The 21,001-nt window shown below is 39.3% G+C and overlaps 1 protein-coding gene across 1 annotated transcript in view; it reads right to left on the reverse strand.

The window, feature by feature from the left end:
- Window positions 1-21,001, reverse strand: part of eys (eyes shut homolog) — a 156,388-nt gene that overhangs the window by 45,111 nt on the left and 90,276 nt on the right. The window contains exons 34-39 of the mRNA XM_072391139.1: window positions 16,803-16,993; window positions 16,068-16,159; window positions 13,536-13,686; window positions 13,294-13,406; window positions 12,775-13,031; window positions 6,086-6,256 (exon numbers count right to left, since the gene is read on the reverse strand). Coding sequence (XP_072247240.1) covers window positions 6,086-6,256; window positions 12,775-13,031; window positions 13,294-13,406; window positions 13,536-13,686; window positions 16,068-16,159; window positions 16,803-16,993 — 975 coding nt within the window. The remainder of the gene's footprint in view (window positions 1-6,085; window positions 6,257-12,774; window positions 13,032-13,293; window positions 13,407-13,535; window positions 13,687-16,067; window positions 16,160-16,802; window positions 16,994-21,001) is intronic.

The following is a 21,001-nucleotide window of genomic DNA, read 5'->3' on the forward strand; positions in this document are numbered from 1 at the left end:
TAAATGAATGTTATTACTTTGTTTTGTAATTTACTGCAGTGTTTGCATGAAAGTTGGAGTGAGGACACTGCTGGTTCAAAATGAAAATGGCATCCAGTTGACACAGCAGTCAGTTTTTCAAAACAATCTATATAGTAAATCTGTATAAGGTCTCACACACACACACACACTTAAGATCCACACAGCGAGATAACTGATGGCAGTGAATATATGAGGAAACTTATGACACGGTGGAGGTGAAACAATTCTGCTGTCTTGACATTGAGGATCAACTCATATCCGCCACATAAAAATGCTATTCAGTGTGATTTTACACTCACTAGTTCTATGATCTTTATGCTTTCCTGGGCAGTTGATGAAAATACGCTTCATGTCATCTGCTACTGTGTTTTAAAAAAAAAAAATCTATTTAATCAACACAGAAACATCACATCATATCATATAAAACATTTGATATATTATGACAAAGTTTAGTCGCCATTACTTGTCTTCTCTTTCAGAGCACACACATAATCAGAATATCAAGACAGCAACTTGAGAACTTTTTTCTTCCAAAAACCCATCTGAAAAGAAGCATTAATTTAGTAGCACACTGACAGCTTCACTTTACAATGATTTTCACAAGTTGTGAAATCCCCGATTTCACATCACAAATACAGTATTCCCTTAGTAAAAGATCTCACACTTTCCACAAGCTGATCTGCCAAATTCCACAAAATTAACATGGTGTGCTGAAACAGTAACACAAATTAGGCGCCAATATGTTTGGAGTGAAGCCAAAATCGAGAAATGTTTGAACTGAGGCGTTTGTCTTTCGAAGCCAGAATTCTTTCGAGGTTATTCATATTCTGGGATGATCGGACACACTTGAAATGAAACTAACGACAGTCGGCAAGAAAAGGACATTTTCACTTAAAGATGATGCTGCTGCTTGTAAAAACATGACATGGTGATAGTTACAGTTATAGTTGAGATCTTACCAACACACAAGTGTCACAAGCATCTACAGACCAAATCAAGTAGTATATGGAAACATACGGTGAAGCAGATCTGTCTTTGGTGCAGTTACATAGCTGCAGTGATACCAAACCTATGTATATTATATGTTTACAGTTTAACAGACTTCAACAGACTCTTAGCTGTTAAAGCATCCTTTTCATGAGTCTAATTACCATTTTCAGTGTGTATTCAAGGTTTAACCGGCTGCCCTTTCAAGTAGACCAACATTGTATAAAGCACCCATTTAGAGTTTCTATGAGCTGGCTAATTAATGGCTCTTTAAATACAAAGATTTAAGCCTTTGGTGGAGCACCAAAGCAGCCATCATGGGAGGCCAATGTGAGCCCAGAGAAAGAAAATGTCAAACTATTATTACTCTATGGAAAATAGGACTGTTTAATGGTAGAACTTCCTTTTTTTTTCCCCTCTTTTTTTTTTTTTTGGTAAACACATTGTAGGCATTACGTTGTTAAAGCTGTAACGATCTTTGTCATTTCTTATGGAATCTACATGTTAAAACGGAGAACGTGGCGCTACGTTTGCTGGAAATACTAAAAATGAAATTAATAAAATAAAAAAATAGTTTGAGAGTGTGTGAAAACATCAAGTTTTAAGCTTTTTGGACTTGGTTCACATCACTGTCATCGCGGTTACTAAAACCAGCAAAACCCACATTTTGATCAAAGGAGAGTGCGTAAACCCTGGGGGACACTGCGATGTTTAACAGGCTCGGAAATGTACAGTAGATGAGAGGCTGTGAACCTGTAGACGATGTCACAGATAAGAGGTTGATCTAGGTCATACCAGGAAGATGAATGTTATGATGTCTGTGCCTGGCCTGTGTGGAATAAATCAACCTTGATCGCCACACAATGCATGGTGGTTACACTTTAGCTGGACTCGCACCTGACTGCTGTAGCACAGGAACAACGGCAGCCTCATAAAAAAAAAAATCAAGGTGGCTGCAGTTTCTAGAGCGAGGAGTTGCAACTGTGGTCCAGTGAGACACACGCTTGGATGTTTTTTGGAGTTATTAGAGGACCTATAGCCCAAGGCGTGCATGCAGTGCCTTCACCCCTAACCTGGTTGATATTTAATATATGCATATATGGCTTAAACAGATGTGTAATAAAGCTAAAGCTGGAGAAATGAAGCAAGGTTCTCGTGCCTCAGCTTTCTCAACCCCTAAAAACCCCATCCCAAAACCACTGACTTCTCTCCACCAGAAACAATGCTCTATTGTAAGGAGGGTCTACTCAGAAGCTATCTGGCGCACCTATCCCAATCTTCTTTTGTAACAAAGGTGGAGTGTGTATGTGTGCAAGCAGGTGCGGGAACAAAAGAGCCGACAGGAGGTAGACATACAATGAAGAGCTAAAGGTTGATGTAAAGGGTGAGTGCAATCCCATCTCTGCACGTGAGTGACCAGCTCTTGAGGATTCTTTTGTTTCCTTTTAGGTTATAGCTCAATCATCAGCAACAAAACTTCAGAAAGGCCTCTCAATGGCCCACAAAAGGCAAGGCTACATGCAGTCCTTCGCCACAGTGTCATGTACTTCCCTTCTGACCTGATCTTTCCAAAATCACAAAACACATGATCTTGTTGTTGCAATTTAAAGCTCCAGCTTCTCTAAAAGATATCAAATGCAGCCTTTCTTCTGCAGGCATGGAAAGAAAAACGGTGACCGCCAGAGTCGGTAATAACTAATAGTAACTACATTTTTCTTTATTAATATTTTGGATATAAAAGGAAAGAATGATGGAGCTTGGAAACAGTATAATATCTACAACATTTCAGTGTGATCAGCTGGTAAGAAAAGAAAAACAGACTTTAAAGACAGAAAGGGTTTAGAGAAATCATACCTGTGTCTGACAGTAAAAAGAGGAAGATGAAGGAAAACAATCATGTCTCTAAACAGTATCACTGCATAGCGTAGACTGCATTTACTTTTAAGTGTATCATATCATGATCACAAGTCTTTAGTTTATTGTAAATTCACTGCACCAGGTAAGGGTTCAACCACAATTCCTCTTCAGCAACAGATACACCGTTATGAACAGTGACTTGTTCTTCATAGCATGTGGTATAATAGCACATTTTCCCTTGATTTGCCAACACATGGGTTTAAAACTGACCAACCGACCTGCTTTACTCATGGCGATACAGCTGTGCTAATATGTTGATAGGTAAACTACAACACAAGCTACTGAAACATTAAAGAGCCACACACATTGAAATAGATAAACCCAATACAACAAAACATACATTCAAGCTTGTGTCTATGAACAGTAAAATTGGTCCAACTGCAGACCTGACTTCTCAAGTCTCCCATGTGACAACACTATTCAGCTCCCTGCACTCTAAGAGATCTAAGGAGCCTCTGAACAAATGGACAACACTTTCACCTTCTTCTAAAATCACTTTCTCCAAAAGGTCTGAGGCAAGAGTAAGCAATATAGTTGCCTAATATTCATTTGAATTAGACCCATAAAGCCTTGTTTCATTTTTTTCGTCCATTTTTTGTAAGACAGGCTCTCTATTGCACTTCTCATTATTAGAATCTTGGATTAAAATGTGGAAAAACTATAATAAAATGATGCACGGACAAAACAAATATAAAAAACAAACAAACCTTTGCTGTTGATGATATGACATTTGCGAAAACAAGAAATCTAAATCTAATTGTAGATTTAGCAGTTATAGAATTAAACAAGTGAGGTGCACTTATCATTGTATTTATATGGGAGTGATTTACCTTACTAAGATAGTTTCACTGGTTTGTACTGTTTTTGTTTTTTTTTTTAGTTCTGAAAGCATGCAAAGTAATTGATGTTCATTTAAAGAGTAAAAAAAAAAAAAAAAAATGGATTACAATTACTCAATGTGCTGCAGAGGGGCTGTTTTATGAAAGCTTGATGAAAAAACTAAGCAAGGCCATACAGGTCTCATATGAATAAAAATGAAACAATTGTATTGCTTCTCATCCAAAATTTTAGAGGAATGAAATTGGAATGAAATTGAAAGATGAAATTTGTTTAGTGGATGCCGCCTGTCGACTAAAATCTACCTGGCTCAGAGAGCAGGGACTTGAGGTCATGTGGTGGGCCTGAGAAGTGAGGTTTGCAGTTGGAGCCTATTCAAGAACTGTGCTATTAGGTGTCCAGAATTTCCCACCACAACCACTGAGGACATCCTGCCTTTTGTTTGGCAGTCAGAGGGCACAGTTGGATAGGAAAGTAGGGACAGAAATGAGTCGGAACCTTTATAGAAAGATGGTTTTGTTTCAAAACCTGATCTGATCTGATTCTGAAGCAACCAGTTTGTCCATTTTTACTAAGTACCACTTCTTACTAATAATGAAAACACAAGCTCACTTGAAAAAGGCTTCTGTTACATTAACGCACTAGAGAAATTAAAAGAGAAATAGTATTGTTGTTTTCTAGGCACATTTACATAAATGTTCCCTTTTACTTCAACACACAGTAATCTATGAAGGTGCATTTAGAGACCTTTTTTAATTTTCTTCTTCTTCTTTTTTTTTTTTTTTATTGTCACCAGGTGGCCGTTTTACTGGCACATTCACAGCAAAGCTTTTCTTTGAATATCTTCTTTCCAAACAAGCTTTTGCTTAAAAAAGTGCTACTCTGTGCTCTCTCCAGGCGCAATTTAACCTGTGGTAACGGTCCCACACAGAATCCTTTCTTCTTATCAGCCAAAGGTTTTCCTACAAATTTTGAAGACATGGACCCACCAATGAGGTATACATTTGACACAGCATTTGACATTTTGGGAAAAAAAACACATCCTTCGTCTCGTCTAGGCAAAAACTGCTCGCCTATCTTAGCATGAACAGATACCTAGGTGTCCGTCTAGACAACTGACAGGGGCCGTCTACAAGAAGGGGCAGAGCAGACTCCACTTCTTCAGAAGGTTTAGGCACTTTAATGTTTTCAGCCTATTTTCTATAAGTCTTTGGTGGAGAGAGCAATCCGCTTTGCAGCCATCTGTTGGAGCAGCAACATCAGAGCCAGTAACTCAAAGAAACTTAAACTGATAAAGAAAGCTGGCTCTGTGCTTGGGAACGCTCTGAAGACCCTGAAGCTGATTATGTAAAGCAGAATGCTGCAAATATTGCTTAACACTGCAACATCTGCATAACGTAGAGATGAAACAGCCAAGTGTGCTCAGTCAGAGGCTTCTTCAGCCCTGCCGCAAAGGCAAGTGTCAAATTCACAGGAGGTCACACTTGCCCACAGCAATAACTCACGCAATTTATAGAAATTTATTTATTTTTATTTTTTTAAACCAAGAGACACTGTAAAAAAAAAGACAACAGTAAACGACACAATAAAAATATTGAATCCGAGAGATCAGGATGTAACCCTGCAAAGTAAAACTTTGTACAATTTTGCATAAGTGAGATTAAGACGTGCAGCTAATTAGATTTTGTCACTTTTACACAGAGCAAGGCAAGCTGTTTATACTCATCTCCAGGATTTCCAGCTGCTGATTGTGAAAACGGTGTTGATATTCTCATCAAACTCTCAACATGAAAGCGAACAGATGTATAATGACAAAAGACTGAAAGACTCCATTTGCACTTGGCGAAATGAAAATGGGAAGCAGCATGATTTTGCAAATGTTACAAAATGTCAGGCATTTTCCATTTTTTAAAAAAAGGGTCATTCACACTTCATGCTTTCATTGATTTCATATGAAAATGGTACAGCTCAGACTTTTGATAAAGCTCCAATGACCAGAAACTATCGTTAAAGATTTTTCTGGTCACTACACTATCCACGTTTATGTACTCAAGAGTGGGTTAGCTTTGTCTAATGCACTTGTGTACAGAATGTATATCTGTTTTACAGCAGATGATGACTGGATGGCTTGCATTGTGGGGAACAAAAAGGAAAACCTTTATGGACTCACAAGGACACGTATTAGTGAAAGGCAGATAACAAAGGCATTCAGCACAATGGCATATAAGTATAGTTCTGAATATTTTTTGCCCTTATCAAAAACCTTCTTTCACAGCATTGCAGGGCTTTTCAACATTTGCTTTAAAAGACAGACTATACTCACTGAAGAGGATGGTGCCCTGTGTAGATCTTGTTTTCACTGTCAAATAGAAAGTGGTGTCCTCGACTGTGGGGGGCTGATAATCGCTATCACCAGAAGGCTGCAGAAGGGACGCGAGAGACTGAAGCTCCAAGTACGACGTGCCATCGAATGAGGGGATGTACACGGTGGTATCTAGAAACGAGATTCAATACAGTGATGAAATCATTTGTTCTGAGTGAGAAAATAATGAGTAGACAATGTATTTATTTTACACAATTGTTCTTGTACCGCTGGAATAGGCTCCAAGCGGGTATAGAAAATGGATGGATGGAATTGTTCTTGTTAATATGATATTGGGTTCAAAGCGTGATGTGGTGTACACACTGAAAAAAAAAATTTTTCATAATATTTTGACCCCTTCTTGTGTGTCAATGTTCAATAAACATAAAGCAGAGTGTGCCCCCTTTTGACAGCATCAACAAAAAGTGAAAGTGTAGAAGCTTCATAAAAGCAGAATTTATGGCAGAGCCGTTGTATTGGATTGCATTAGATTTCACAGGTGTTCCTAGTAAAGTGGTCTGCGAGTGTATATCTAAATGAAGAATGGCATATCTAGTAAAAGCAATGCCCTAAAGTGCTTTTGTTAGTAAAGAGAACAGCAGAAATTGGCTGGTGTTTGCCTTTGCAGCACAGATAGCTTGTCGGTGAGCAGAGTCAGCAGGGCCCTGTCAGGGCTATGTGCTAGCGTGTCATTTCCCACTGGATGACAAAGCGGTAGGACTTTAAGAAAAGGTGGAGGAGGTACAAGCTCAGGTCATCAACTCCACAAGCCAGTGATAATCTGTTGGCCTTTTTACACAAAGGACACTGCACACCTAGTGGATAGCTTTCTGCTCAGGTCCATGACAGTTTAATTCAAAACAGGCCACATTGCCATCAGCTCAAGGGATTCTACCTGCATCACCCTGCTCCCAAGTAAAACAGCAGTTTGCACTCAGCTGAGAGCATTATACAGTACGTGTAGGCCTCCAAAATCTTTTTACTTTGAGAGAAATAAGGGTGTCCTCCTACGAATTCTGTGTTCACTTTTTGGGGTGCTCTGATGTTGGATCAAATGGATTCGTAAAGTAGGTTGTGGAGAATTGACAACATTTAGAACAGACTGGAATTTAAATGAATGGGTGAGGAAAAAGGTGAAATAAAAGGTCTTAACAGAAGCTACGGTGCAGATAAACTGTATGCATACATGCAGGAGGCACAAGTCATTGGAAAGAATAATGACATTCTTAGGTGCAGGTCTACATTTGCTGATTATAAAGAAACATGACGAGTGATAGATAACTTGAGTCCTCTTTCTTTTCTTTTTTTTTGTATTGCAATTACACACATGTCATGGTATTGTTTTAAGATATTTAGACTTTTGCAGTTGCACCTAGTCCATGTATTGTAGCCTTGCATTTGATTAGTTAAAAGAAAAAGAAGCTGGAAGGAGCTCCTTTTCATCATTCATGCTTTTCCTGTCGGACATGACTCGACTCGACATGACATGACATGACTCACGAACTGTTAGTGCGGTGTTGGTGGGCTTCTTTACGGCAGCACGAACAATGCAGCTACATTATATCAGTTGTTAGCGCCAAGAGGGCATCCTAAAAACGGCATTAAGGCAAGGAATCATGCCATACAGTGAGTGAAGACATTAGCAATGGAAAATACATAAATAAATGCATGTCTGACAATAGGGGTTGTTTTGGTCCATTTTGATATTTCACTCACTAGACCCACACCTGAGAGGAGTTTCTGGTTATGCCATTTCTCAAATGTCCATAATCCCATTTTCTGTACTTGTGCTCTATATCTTCTCAGCCAGAGCAAACAGAGTGGGTGACTCCTCTGAGTCGTGCAGAGATTTGTGTGGAACAGACAAGTCAGACAATAATTCAAACAACAAAGAGAAATAATAAACTGTGTTATTTTTGTTGTGGAAGGAGCAGGTTCCCTGGACTGAAAATGATGAATCAATCCTATAATATTTGTTGGCTACTTCTGAGTAAGGCATATTTGAACTGGTACCTTTTTAAAGACACCAGTGATTATAGCAATCGCACACTAGATCCCAACAAAAAGCCAACGTGTTGGCAAAGCAGTAAGCTGACAAACCCTCATCCCATTTATGTCAAAGACAAAAAGGGAAACTGTCTTTTCAGCTTGTTTTTTTAAATGATTCATCATTTCTCCTGACTACATTAGAGGCAGACTTCTGTTCAGGATCTCAGAAAGTATTACCTTCACTCTTGTCCAATTTGCGATCAATAATTTGATTTCCTGGAGGGAAAAAAAAGCACATCTTATACAAACTGATTCGGTGTTAAGGTTAAAGTTGTTGAAATGACAAAAACAGGACAATGTTGTGCTCTTGTCTTGCATTTACTTAATCCTTTCTGGCTAGCGTCTTATATCGAACTTCAAATACACGACAAGTAAGGGCTTTAGTCGGCGAGATGCAGAAGGAGGTCATGATCAATACTGAGCAAGCCTGAATAATTTCCTGCCTCACTGGCTTCGTCTTTTATGCCATCTTCCTTACCTGGCAGCCTTTTACTCCATAAGTAATTCTGTGATCGCTTTCAATTGAATGGTGACATACCTGACAGGATGTCTTTTACAAGGTCTACAACCTACTATGTCTTCCTTGAAGAGACAATCTATCAAAGCTAAAAACTCTGACATGCCCAGCTGAACTATCTTTATCTTGACAAAACCTGTCTTATGGTTCGCTACTTGACATTACATACTCATTATGAAAAATGGACATTCTCAGTATATTATACGACTATTCAGTAATGAGAATGTGTTGTACAGCTGCCATAGAATTGGAATGACAGGCACTGCATTATGTACAGTCAAAGGATAGAAGTAAGTCTCTAGGTTTATTATTTTATTTTTAAAAGCAAGCAAGGGAGGTATGTTGTCAGTGTGTACTTTTTTACATTTTAGGACTTCACATTAATCACAGCAGTATATATATATATACACACACACACACATTTGAGAGCATTATGATATTTATTTTTGATATGAGCAGCATGACATGTCAGCATTTCATCTAGGACACAAACAAGTCCACATCATTAGTCACTCGGTAGTATGACACATCTATAATTAACTCTGAGCAGGGGTGGCTTGCTCTGCTCTTCTCTTGTGGCTATTACTTAATTCAACAAGATGTGAGGATGAGGTTGTCACCAAGCAAAGCTGCAGCAGCAACTCACATTCACAGATATTGCCAGCATGTAAAACAGCCCCTGGACTCTGCCTGCGGAGCTAAGAACTAGTGTTGCAAAGCACACCGTCGGAAGAGTGCTCGAACAACACTGAACTCTGTTCAACCTGAGACCGGAGAGCTTTTGAGGAGAAGTTCTTCAAACTGAGCAGAAATTACACTAAAAGGCCACTGCTGGTATTCAAAAGGAAAGGTTCATGAGTGTGACGTGATGAGAAATAAGCAGGAACTTCTTTTACGGTTGTGGATGGGAAAGACTTGGGGTGTTATTGTGGGAATTTAATATCAAATCAAGTGGAACATTTGATTTGTTTCACAGGTCTAGTGGTGGGAACTTACTTTGCACATCATTCTGCTAAGCATTATTATAATGTATCAGATGTCATGTTGAATTGCATGTTTACACTATAAAAGGTAATTAGCAATTAGTAAGACTAGCCTTAAGCTTTTTTTATTTTTTTTTTATGTGTGCATGTCACATGTGATCATATTTTATTGTGCACCTGTGTTGTTCATGAACTGGAAAGAAACAATGGCAGAGAACTGATGACTGAACATTTGAGTAAATTAATGAATCATATTCCTTTGTCTCCACCCCCAGTGGCTGTTTAGACATTGGCCAAATGATCTTTTAACAACTAACTTAAGAATGCAGCTTCACTGTCATGTAAGCAGAGGGGGGGGGGGGGGGCGCCGCTTTCCTCGACGAAGCTGTCTCCCACAGGAAGAAAAACAAATGGGAGTCAGGTCTTAAAAATAGCATCATTTTGTTACAGCGCCCGGAGAGACAAATAACATTTCGGTAGATTACTTAAACACCTGTAAAATTTGCATTTTCAGAAAACGTGACAGACGTGTCAAATCAGGGCACCAGGTGCACACAGGCTGCTCAAGCCATGTTAATGACTGTTAACATTAGCTCCGAGCAGCATTCTGTCAGCTCTGTAAACACAAGATTGTGCCATCAGCCTAAAGTTTCAACACTTTAAATAATCCCCACGTCAACACTGTACGGCACACATGACAGTCTGGTGACGACTGTTAATCCTAAAGTCTTCTTTTCAAACACATGACTGAAGGCAGACCTGGTGGTGATGTTTTCAGCCTTAAAGGGAGAGAAAAGTGTTAAAAACACGGAAGTAACTGAATAAAACTGACCGCTACTGTCGATTTAAAAAAAAATATAAGTAATTAATTAAAAAAAAAAGGTGGTTTTGAATTTTTTCTTTTGTTTTCTTTATTATCGCTCTGCCTCTTAAGCCATCTGTTCTTCCACACGGTATGCATTATTTACAACAATAAGAAAGGCAGCAAAAGATAAAAGCACACTTCACATTTTAAGGGGATTTTGCAGAAGGAAAAGACGGTTGTTACTCACAGCTTTTACTCGATACCTAATCAAGATAGCAGTAATAGAGCACTATGGAGCTGAATTTGTCCCTTTGCAGTTATGAAAAATGGAAGTTAAGAGTTAGCCAAATTAGTTGCTTTCATAATGCAACATAAACTTCCACTTGTCCAGAAAGGATCAGAACAGATTCACTATACCTAAATGACGATAGAGTCTAGTACCAGCTTATTAACTTTGGGAGAATATTACATGCTATATTTTTGATGATGACCCTGCTTACTTGTTGAGCTGTTAAAGTATTTGAACTGAGCTGTTGGCTCTGAATAATAATAAGAAAAAAAAAATAGAAACTGCTTATCAGGCCAACTCCATTAAATAAACGTATGCCTTAACAGGCTTCATGGGACTTCAGTCTTTATTTAAACTACATTCAAATGCCTTCACATTCTTCACAGTTCAGGGACATGGGCAGGGCAGAGCAAGGCGTTGTTTAAGTGTTAAAGTGTGTTGATAAAAATGTGAAAAACGTGTGAACATCTCTAATAGCAAGCAACCTCTACTGTCAGCTCTAAAGCACTTTTTTTCCCTGTAAACAGCTGCAGTTCTGATAAATAAAAATGTGTGTACATAAAACTGCTCACGCCTGAAACCTGCGCGTCACTCCTTGAAGAACCTCTTAGCCATTTGCGAATGTTATCTAGCCACAAGTCCAAAATTGAAGGTAAATAACAGCATAATCAACTCATACGCGGCTAACAGAAAACCTTTCTAAATCAGTGTTATTCATTTCAACACTCTCCTCTTCGAGCGTTGCTCTCTGAGCAGAGAATAAAAACACCTACTGGACACGGCGGGAAGCAAAAATCATCGCATTCATACAGGTGCCATCTTATCATCCTGCCTCTTGAGCAAATCCACACTGTTTTCTTGCAAAAAAAGGGGTTTGTGGCAGTCAAAGTGAAGGAAGTGTATCTGGCCCTAAAGCAATGAACTCTGAAAGCCAAACGGAGCCAATTTTAAACAGCAGACAACAGGCTAATTTTAATCAAACCAGTCTCCCTTTGAGCCGGGAAAACAACGCTGGTCTGCACGTGCTGCAAGCTGTGAGATAAGAGCGTGGTAACAGACTACAAGGAGCGACATCAAAAACAAACAAAAACGCTATATCAAAGTTCACCTTTGGAGCGTGTAGGAGTACCAACATCACCTCGCACATCAATTGTCTCTGGCTGGTTATACCACATGATTTAAGTAAATAAATTTTGGGTAATTTTGATGTGGAACAGATTGTTAAATCAGGTGTACACATATGACTGTTTTCACTGTTTTCACTGTTGAGCTGAACAGCATTTCCTGCACTCAATGTAGTAAAAGATGAACCATTACTTTTCTATTTCTGTGGTCTTCATATTCATTGTATTTTTTTGCTTTTGGGTTTGAGAGCTCAACTAGCATGTAACATCAAAAAAGATTATTTCAAAATGCGCATTTGGTTGCCAACAAGTCCTCATCCAGGCAGACGGATTAATCTCTGAGCATATCCCACATAGCAACATGGGTAAAAAAGGGATGTCAGGAACTCCAGTGTGAGGAAATCTGCTAAGAAAACTCCTTAGTATGTGCGACTAGTACTCTAGTCTCTTTAGTATTAGTGTCGGAGTGGTTGGTACAAAACAAATATTTCTTTGGTTGAGACATGGGTGGGAGCTTCAGCTGCATGTTGAACAAGTGCTGCAAGGTCGCATTCTTATTCTCAGTGTGCACCAGAGGTGAACATGGACACACAGCGATTGTTTAAGTTGCTTGTATGGATATTTCATTCCATTCATCACATGCTGAATAATTCGCATCACTCAAAATTCTTAAGGTAACTGACTCCACCCCCCCACACCCCCTCACAGTGAAACCTATTAGCCAAAGAGGCTCAGCATATATTAAGTGACAATTTGTCTGCTGCCTCTTGGTGATACTAATGCAGAGGGCACAGCGGTTTTAAAGCTCTTTTGCTTCCTGTGTGTGTTGGCTATAAAACTGGTAAACACTGTCAAGTGAATGCAAAGAAATCTTCATGCCTACCTTTTTCACAGAAGGTGCCAGTGAAGTGGAGTGGACAGTGACAGGAAGGCAGAGCTCCACCAGGCAGATGCAGCTGACGGCACGTTCCTCCGTTGCGACAAAGACCTTCGCGGCAAACTTGAGGTTCACGCGGAGGATATGTTGGAGGTTGAGTGGGTGCTGCTGCTGTTGATGTGTACACGGTGTCAAATGGAGCTAACTGACTCGTTAGACTGAAGGAACTCGGTGAAGAGGCCTCTATGGCATGCAAAGTATATCTGGAGGAAAAAGAGTGGAGTAGATTAAAATAGCAAAAATCCCACTTGACATCAAAAGCGCAGACTTTTTAAGGCTGAACGCGTTAACTTGTATTCTGTGAGGTGAAATTCTCAGCTGAATAATTGGTAAATATCTTTTTTTACTACAATCCTGGCAATAATGTTATTTGTATTATGTTTACTGGTTGAAAATGAAATCAGACGAGATCATTGCAAAGCCAGTTTTTTTGGGTTTTTTTTGTAAAAGAATCGACAACTTTACCTGCATCGGTCTATGTTGCTGCCACCGATTGCATCAGATGTGTAGAAGCTCCTCAGATGATTGATTTCAATAACTTCAATGCAGCCAGTATAGTTGTGGAAAGGTTCTGCTCTCTGAGGAACAAAGACACATGCGGGGATGCAATTTCAGCTTTAAAAACTTTTTAAACCACGGTTGCCTGCCAGAAACTTATAATTAAAGTAGTTTGGTCAACATCACACACAAGTCATTTGAAAGCTTACCTGATTGGAAAGATATTGTTGTGGCAAACCACCTGTAAAGACGTGGTTTGTTCTCTGAATCATGTGTCCCAGCCAGTAATTACTTGCTGTGCTTTTAATTTTCTTCTGGCCAGAGAGCATCAGCTCTGCTTCACAAGGGGTCAGGTGTTGTCTATTAAAAGAGTATGCACATGTAAGGTTGAATGTACAACATGCTCAGGTACACCAGCTGTTATACTATACTGATTGGCAGTTGCTGCTAAGAGAGGAAAGATTCGTTACTATTTTAAATAAGTATATATATGTATATATTGTTTCCTCTATGTCCTCAATAACAATTCAAGTTAAAAAAACAAAAACTGTTGAAGCTGTGATTTTGGCATTTATGACAGAACTTAGGGAGAAATCAACAAAACAATACAAAGACAAATGGATCAGGTTTTCAAAGATTTTTCAAAAGTTTAAACTCCATTTCTCACCCTTTGAGATGAACCGCTCAAGCAGAAAATATGACTCTTTTTAACTTCCTGTGTTCATAGCAACACTTCAGAGATGAGCAATGTGAAATTCGAGAATTTTGAGATTTGAAATCCACGGTAAATGTGTCTAACATTCTCATTTATTTCGCCGATGTGCTTGGCAATCACCATCATTTTCCAAGGTGCAACTCCCTGACCTCCATTTTGTTTTCTCCAGGTGTCTTAGAAGCATCCATGCAACTATTCTGGACCCACCCCACAGCCATACACAGATTTTAAAACCAATTCTCCTCTCTGAAACAACAGGGGAGCGCAGATAATTACCTAAGTGCAGATTCTGGTCTAACCGTCTGCAGCTTGAGGGTACTCTGGCCACAGATGCAAAGTCCTCTCTCTAGTGCCTCCTGACGCCCCTTGTTCCCTGAGTGGAAGTTAGGAGACCCATGAAGCAATCTAGTCTGATTTGTTAAGCCTGTGCTTCGCAGGCTGTTGCATATGCCGGCTAAACACTCGGGGCACTAACTCCGAGCTTCATAAGTCCTTCCTCCAGAGCCAGCATGGAGAAGCGGTTAATTTAGAAGCAGTCTGCCAGAGCGGCCTGGCCAGCAGCCAGAGGGCACTGTGCTCACTGTCCTTGAGAAGTCAGCCCCACTGGGTTTCTATTTAACATATTGAAAAGCGTCTTTGACGGGAAGATATATTAAAAGTCTATAATGAGTTAGGCGGTGACGTTGAGGATGACTGTGGTGTTGTAGCTCTGGGTCAAATCAGACAAAGATGGACGGACTCAGCCGTCAGACAATTACAAAGAATTTGCTTTGTGACACGAGAAACCATTTTTCCACACAACCAACCCCCTATTTATGACAGCTCTCTTTCTCGTAGAGTCTCAGGGGGTTGGTTGTAGAACATTATGATTGATTCATACCGCTGCCGTATTTTTCTTGCAGAAAAGAAAACAGGGGTGGAGCTTTGCAGACCCTTGAACCTGATTGGCCCCGTGCATATTTAGGGCAGTGCGGCTTTCTGCCAAGAAAACATGAGCCAACCTTCCCACTCAGCATTGCTTCAGCAGGAAATCATTTGCTTACCCTTGGCACAGAGAGTTCATTATCACCTTCATTGTTTTCACCTTTATTTGAAATTTCATCTTTCGATGACTTTGTTTTACAGTCATTCTGTTTAACTGTAGCCAAAAAACACATACTTAGAAAAGAAAAAAAAAGAAACTTGCATAGCAAAGTTGGAACGATGTTAAAATATCTGTAGACTAAACTGACTTGATACGAGTTGAAAGTCACCTCCTTGGTTTCAGCGTCTAGCTTGCACATAATAATTTTGCGTTTTCAAACCCCATTCTTTCACATGCCTGGATATAATGGAGAGAGCTGGCTGCTCAACTGTGCATGGCCATGGGAACAATATAACTAAAGGGGCCACAGCCTCATTTTAAATCATTTAAACATTGATTTTGTGCTCAGCTCCTGCTTGTTAATCTTTTCGTAATGAAAAACTGCAAATGAAGACTTTAGAACAGCCAATAAAACATGGCCAGTGATCACTAATGCATCTTAACTGGCACATTCTGACACGTGATTCACTTCTTTAAAAAGTAAGTCCAAGCGTAATATAATCTACATTCTCTGCCTGGTGTTTCTTGACAACTATATAGATTCCCCAAGAGTTATTTAAAAGCCATACCTGAAAACAACTCTGCTACAGTTGGAATGAGTGGATAAGGGGGATCTAGATAATAGCACCTGAGGTGCCAACAGTATTTGAAGAAAATCTGTATCTTGAAAAGTCTTAAGCAGCTTATCATTGTGAACATGCCTCACCCCCCCCCCCCCCCACCCTTCAACAGAAAATGTTATTTTTCGCTTGAAGCTGAAACTCATTAAACTGCAACTGATTTGATGTCCTGTAAATTAAATGCTGTGAGATGAGCCCGTTGCTTTTTCATATCTAAAAGAACATTTTCACTCATGCAGCATCAGATTTTTTTTCCTTTCCCGATCTGACAGCAGCGCTGATCTGAACGAGCTTTACAAGGTGAAATCAGTAGAATACATACCTGATATTTACGATGTGAACCTTGCCATCAGCAACATGAATTAATGTACTCATCCGCGTAACCTCTTCCTCTTCATTACAGCAAAAGGCATACTGAAACATTTGAGAGGTTAATTAAATATGGGATTCGTGTTTTGTCATGTTACTACGCAAAGAACCGTATAAAGTCGCTGACTTTCAAGGGCAAAAATCGTTGCTTCTCGGCGCAACTGTGATTCTTTAAAAAGTCTGAGCTGCCAGTTCTAATCTGATTTCTAACAACTACTTATAGACAAACATTTTTTTTGTAACTCAAATGTATGTTTAAAACATAACACAGAAAACTCCTTCGGGGTCATGTTTGTTTGTTTTTTTTTAGTTTTTTTTTTCTACAAGCAGAATTCCACTAAAAAAACAATTTTTAGAAAGCCAAGCTTTGACATAGCAGAAGCTTTGGCTCATTTCAGTGTTGATGTTCCTGGTTGCTCACCTCACACACGGAGACAAATGCATGCAGTGATGAATGTTATCGGTATCGCAAAGAGGAAAACTCATTTGAATGAAAATTAGGTTGTCGCAAACTGGCTTACTTTTTACCACTGGAGAGAAGTGTTTGTGCGTTAATGTTTCATTTAGTGTTATTAATCTGGTGACTTTGAATTAGTGAATAGCGAGCACAGAATCAAAATTCGTAAATTAAAAAAAAAAAAAGATCATTCTTAATAACAATTTAACTTTGTTTTTTGTTTTTTTTTACCTGCAGGATTCCATCCAGGATGAAGAGTTTCATGAAAAAGAAATCCCCATTAACAGGTCCTTGGTCCACATATAGGAGAGTTCCTTGGGTTGCTGCTGTTTGAAATTTCACCGTGATGTTATTGAGTGTGCTGAGGTCGATACCTTGAAACTCAAGGTATGAATTCCCAAAGTAATGAAGGTAGCTTGCATCTAGGAAGCAGAAAGAAAATACAACGGAATGCTAAAATGAGGTGAAAGGGTGAGCAAAAAGAAGAGACAACAGTTTATGCATCTTTACTGTAAAGTCCATTGAGATTCTCTATTGATCCCTGAGAGAAGAATTAATCTTTCCATATGTTTCCTTTACAAAGAGGTCAGTGAACAGGGGGGGGATACACACAGAAGAGCCCTCTTAACCCTCTTAAAAATCCCGACTGTGGCTAAGAACACCTCAGGAGGGACAGTGGCAGTTGCTAAGGAAGCCTCTACTGGAATTCCTGTTTTAAGCTACTGTGCAGTTGCATGAGTTTCAGTAGTATGTTGCAGCATAAGATGTAAAACGTAGCATCAATCAAATAATCGTGAAAACATGCATGAAAAACATATCGAAGAGATAAGTGCTGAGTATTCGAAGATAAAAAGTCAAGAGAACTGGATTGGATTGACTGGATAGTGTAGTGGTATGATTGCCACCTCTCGTGTGGGATACCTGGATTCAAATCCCCTGTATGAAAGGTAAAACCTCCAGTAGGTGTCCTTAGGCAAGACCCCCTTATCCTATCTGCCTACCTGTAAGTCGCTTTGGATAAAAGCGTCTGCCAAATGCATAAACAGAAACACAGAAAAGAGTGAATGATGATATTGAAAGCACAAGAAAAACGCTCTTGAAAAGCCCAACATCTCCTTTTGCTCACTGTACAGGTATACTGTAAATATCTTTGCCAAAAAGCTGCGAGGCATGCGAATGACACTACATCAGGCGAAGTAGAAACGTCTTGGCTGAAATGAACATATTCCTGCAAGTTTATTACGTGCCTCATTTTATAGTAGAATAACTTGGCTTATATCGTCCATGAGAGTGGGCAATTACTGGGAATTTCAGTAAAAACTTCCCACTGCCCGCAAGCTTATTGGGGTTACTGACGCAGACAAACTTAAAAGACTGACTGACTGCAATTGGAGGCAAACATTAGGGGTACTCATGCTCAATATATTTCTCATTTGCGGGAAGTAGTGCAATTTGTAGGAGAAAAGTCAAACGGCAGGGCCTGTTAAATTGACGGGCATTCCAGGATGCACCTGTCTCATGCTTTGTCTGTTTCAGCTTAGAGAAAAAGAAAGATTACACAAGAGAAATCAGAAATGTGTCTTTAAAGTTGTTGCAGAGATTAATCAGGCAGTTGTGATGTGTGAACATATCAATGTTTGTTAGATGTTGCGTTTTAAAGTGCCAGGATCCCTTTGATCTGACAGTGGGGTTCCTCGAGGCATTTGGTAAACAAGCCAACCTAAATGCCTCCATATTCTCTGGAGAGCAATATGACCAATACCCAGAGGAGAAACCCCTGATAACAAAAAGCGAGTTTTATCAGGATCAGACCTACTGTGTCCTATGAATTAATGAGGATAAATGCACACAGCAACAATGCTGTGCTGTCTTAAGCTTTACTCCTGACAATGGGGTTTGCCAATGCTGATGATGGAAAATTACCCCTCAGAGACAGAGCTATTCATTAATTTTAAAGCCTTGTTTAGTCTGATGTAGTCTTTGATGCATTCTGAGACCGCTGCCAGGAGGCAGTATCATGCCTCATTAACAGTAAGCTTCAGTCTCTCCTTCAAAGGTCTCCTGTTTTTTATCATTACCTTACATTCTCGTACCAGATTTTTCATGCACACGCCTCAAGTAACTCTTCATACCAAATCTAAATTGTAAATGTTCGCAATATAAACTTTATCTTAAAATTTCTCACATTATGCACCATATCAGTGTTTCTTTTTACTGTTAACATAATGCTGATGAAGCAGTTTGCCACGACTCTAATCTGTTCAAAAGCTTTCTGTAGTTTCTAAGAGGACAGAAAGTCATCTACTGGGAATATGTCTTGATATAAATCTTTCACATCAGTTTTAATTAGGACTAGTCTTGATACATGACCATGAAAGAGGTGAAGAAACTGACATGAGTCATATTTAATGTAACATAGAAAGGTGGAGCGCAACGCTGCAGCACAAATCGTGGGCGGCGTGTCAGCGGGGTTAAAGTACAAGACAGCCAACCAGGAAAATATATTTGGAGAAATGTGAACTTAAGATCAGTTAATTGGAGGACAGACTTTGGATGGTGAGATTTAATTAATATAGACTTAATGTCCCATTTATAAAAAAGAAAAAAAAAAGGCAGGATGTGAGCCCTTCTTTCCCCCTGATTTATTGGGTAAGGTAATAGACTGACTGATTGAACTTGTCTCAGGACAGAGATAAAATACTGCTGGAGACCATTCTTGGACCTTTGCAATTTTAGAGCCCTAAAGGAAGACAAAAAAGGTCATTCTGTTCTTACACAGTTGGAAGAGAAATATCTCTTATTAGAAAAGATTTTGCTGGATATCCCTGTAATGCTGACATACACGGAGGATCCAGTCTGAAACATATACATGATTTCTTTCAAATCTTGAGTCGGACTATTACATATTGCATATTTTTTCTGTTTTAAAATAACTGTGCGACTGAGCCATAGCAGTTACTGCTCAGGAGCACTATAAACTGCAATTAAAACGGCAAATTTAGACTTTTCTCATTAATATTACCTGAATATCTTGTGAAAATCTTTCGCGCCAGCAATGTTGTGTCACAGAATAAATCAGAATAGATACAGATGCATCAAATCACCAAATAAACGGAAACTGTTGGCTATTAAAATGACTATTAATGAGGACTGCTTCAAGAGATATTGAACATCTGAAAATACTAACTTCTTGTTCATCAAGTTGATTTTGAAAAGCTATGGTGGCAGGTCATTTTATTCCCGCTACACGAGGCAGCAAAAGATAACGGCACCTGTGCAGCTGTGATCACTCCAAGCAAAGTCAACCAAATCGTGGCTTAGCAGCAGTAAGCCTCCCTCCACCAGAATCGTCCTCTCTAGATTCTCATCAGCTTTCGAATTGTGGAGCTGGAGTTCAACATTGTGGAGCTCAGCACTACACGTGCAGCACAGAAAACATTAAAAAAAAAAAACACACACAAAACAAAAGCCTTAAGGTTTCTTATTTGCTTCTAAGCTGCACTGAACATTGTTTTCACATCAAAAAATTTGAATTAAAAAAAAAAAAAAAGTGAGAACATTCACATTAAAACATATCTTAAACCGGCAGTGCACCGTATATATACCACCTCCTCCATGTCTGAATTTGCAGTGACTTGTTATATATATTTTAGAGGTTGTGGAGCAGTCTTAGGTTTAAAGGAGCACTGTCTGAGTCTATTTCAAGCAGCACCAAGGGCACTGCATGTGTTTAGATGATGACCTAGTTAGATAAACTCATGAGTTTCAGGGTGCTCTTACTTTAAAACTTATTTACTTTGATTATATGGAGAAGAGTAAAGGGGAGGCTTAGTGTTTGGATGCTGGGTTTTCTTTTCTTTAACAGAGTTTTGTGTGTATACTTAACCCTTTCCAAACCAGTGAATCGGATGAAGGCTGGATCAGGTGCAGAGTGGAGGACTCCATTATGTTCGGCCCACACCGATTTTCAGAGTGTCGTACTGCATTGGTTCAAGCTTGCCTGTGTTCAATAGGTCTGTTTTACAGTTCTGTGAACAGTTTCACAGCTAGGCAGACCCCATCTGTCAAGGAGTAACAATCTGTCCTGCACTCCGAATTTCTCCTCTTACAGAGATGACTGAATCCAATACCAATAATGTATAACAGATTGTGTTCTGTGTCTATCATTTGAGTGTTAAAGGATATGGCCTGAAATACTGATCAGACATATTACCCTTTGAAACCACACTTCTCAAATAAAAACAGACAATGCAATTTAGTAGAAAACACAACAAAAAAAAAACGGTTTAAAAGAGAATTTTACAGCAGCTGCACAAACTATGACAATCTCAGATTTAAAGCTAATACATCATCACCTGCTATCTTCCAAAGGCTCTATGAAATAACATTTGGAGTGAAATCGCAGTGGGAGTCTCATCCAAAAGTGGCAA

This window comes from Leuresthes tenuis, unplaced genomic scaffold (genome assembly GCF_036924035.1).
Source record: "Leuresthes tenuis unplaced genomic scaffold, fLeuTen1.0.hap1 SCAF_8, whole genome shotgun sequence".
NCBI lineage: Eukaryota > Metazoa > Chordata > Actinopteri > Atheriniformes > Atherinopsidae > Leuresthes > Leuresthes tenuis.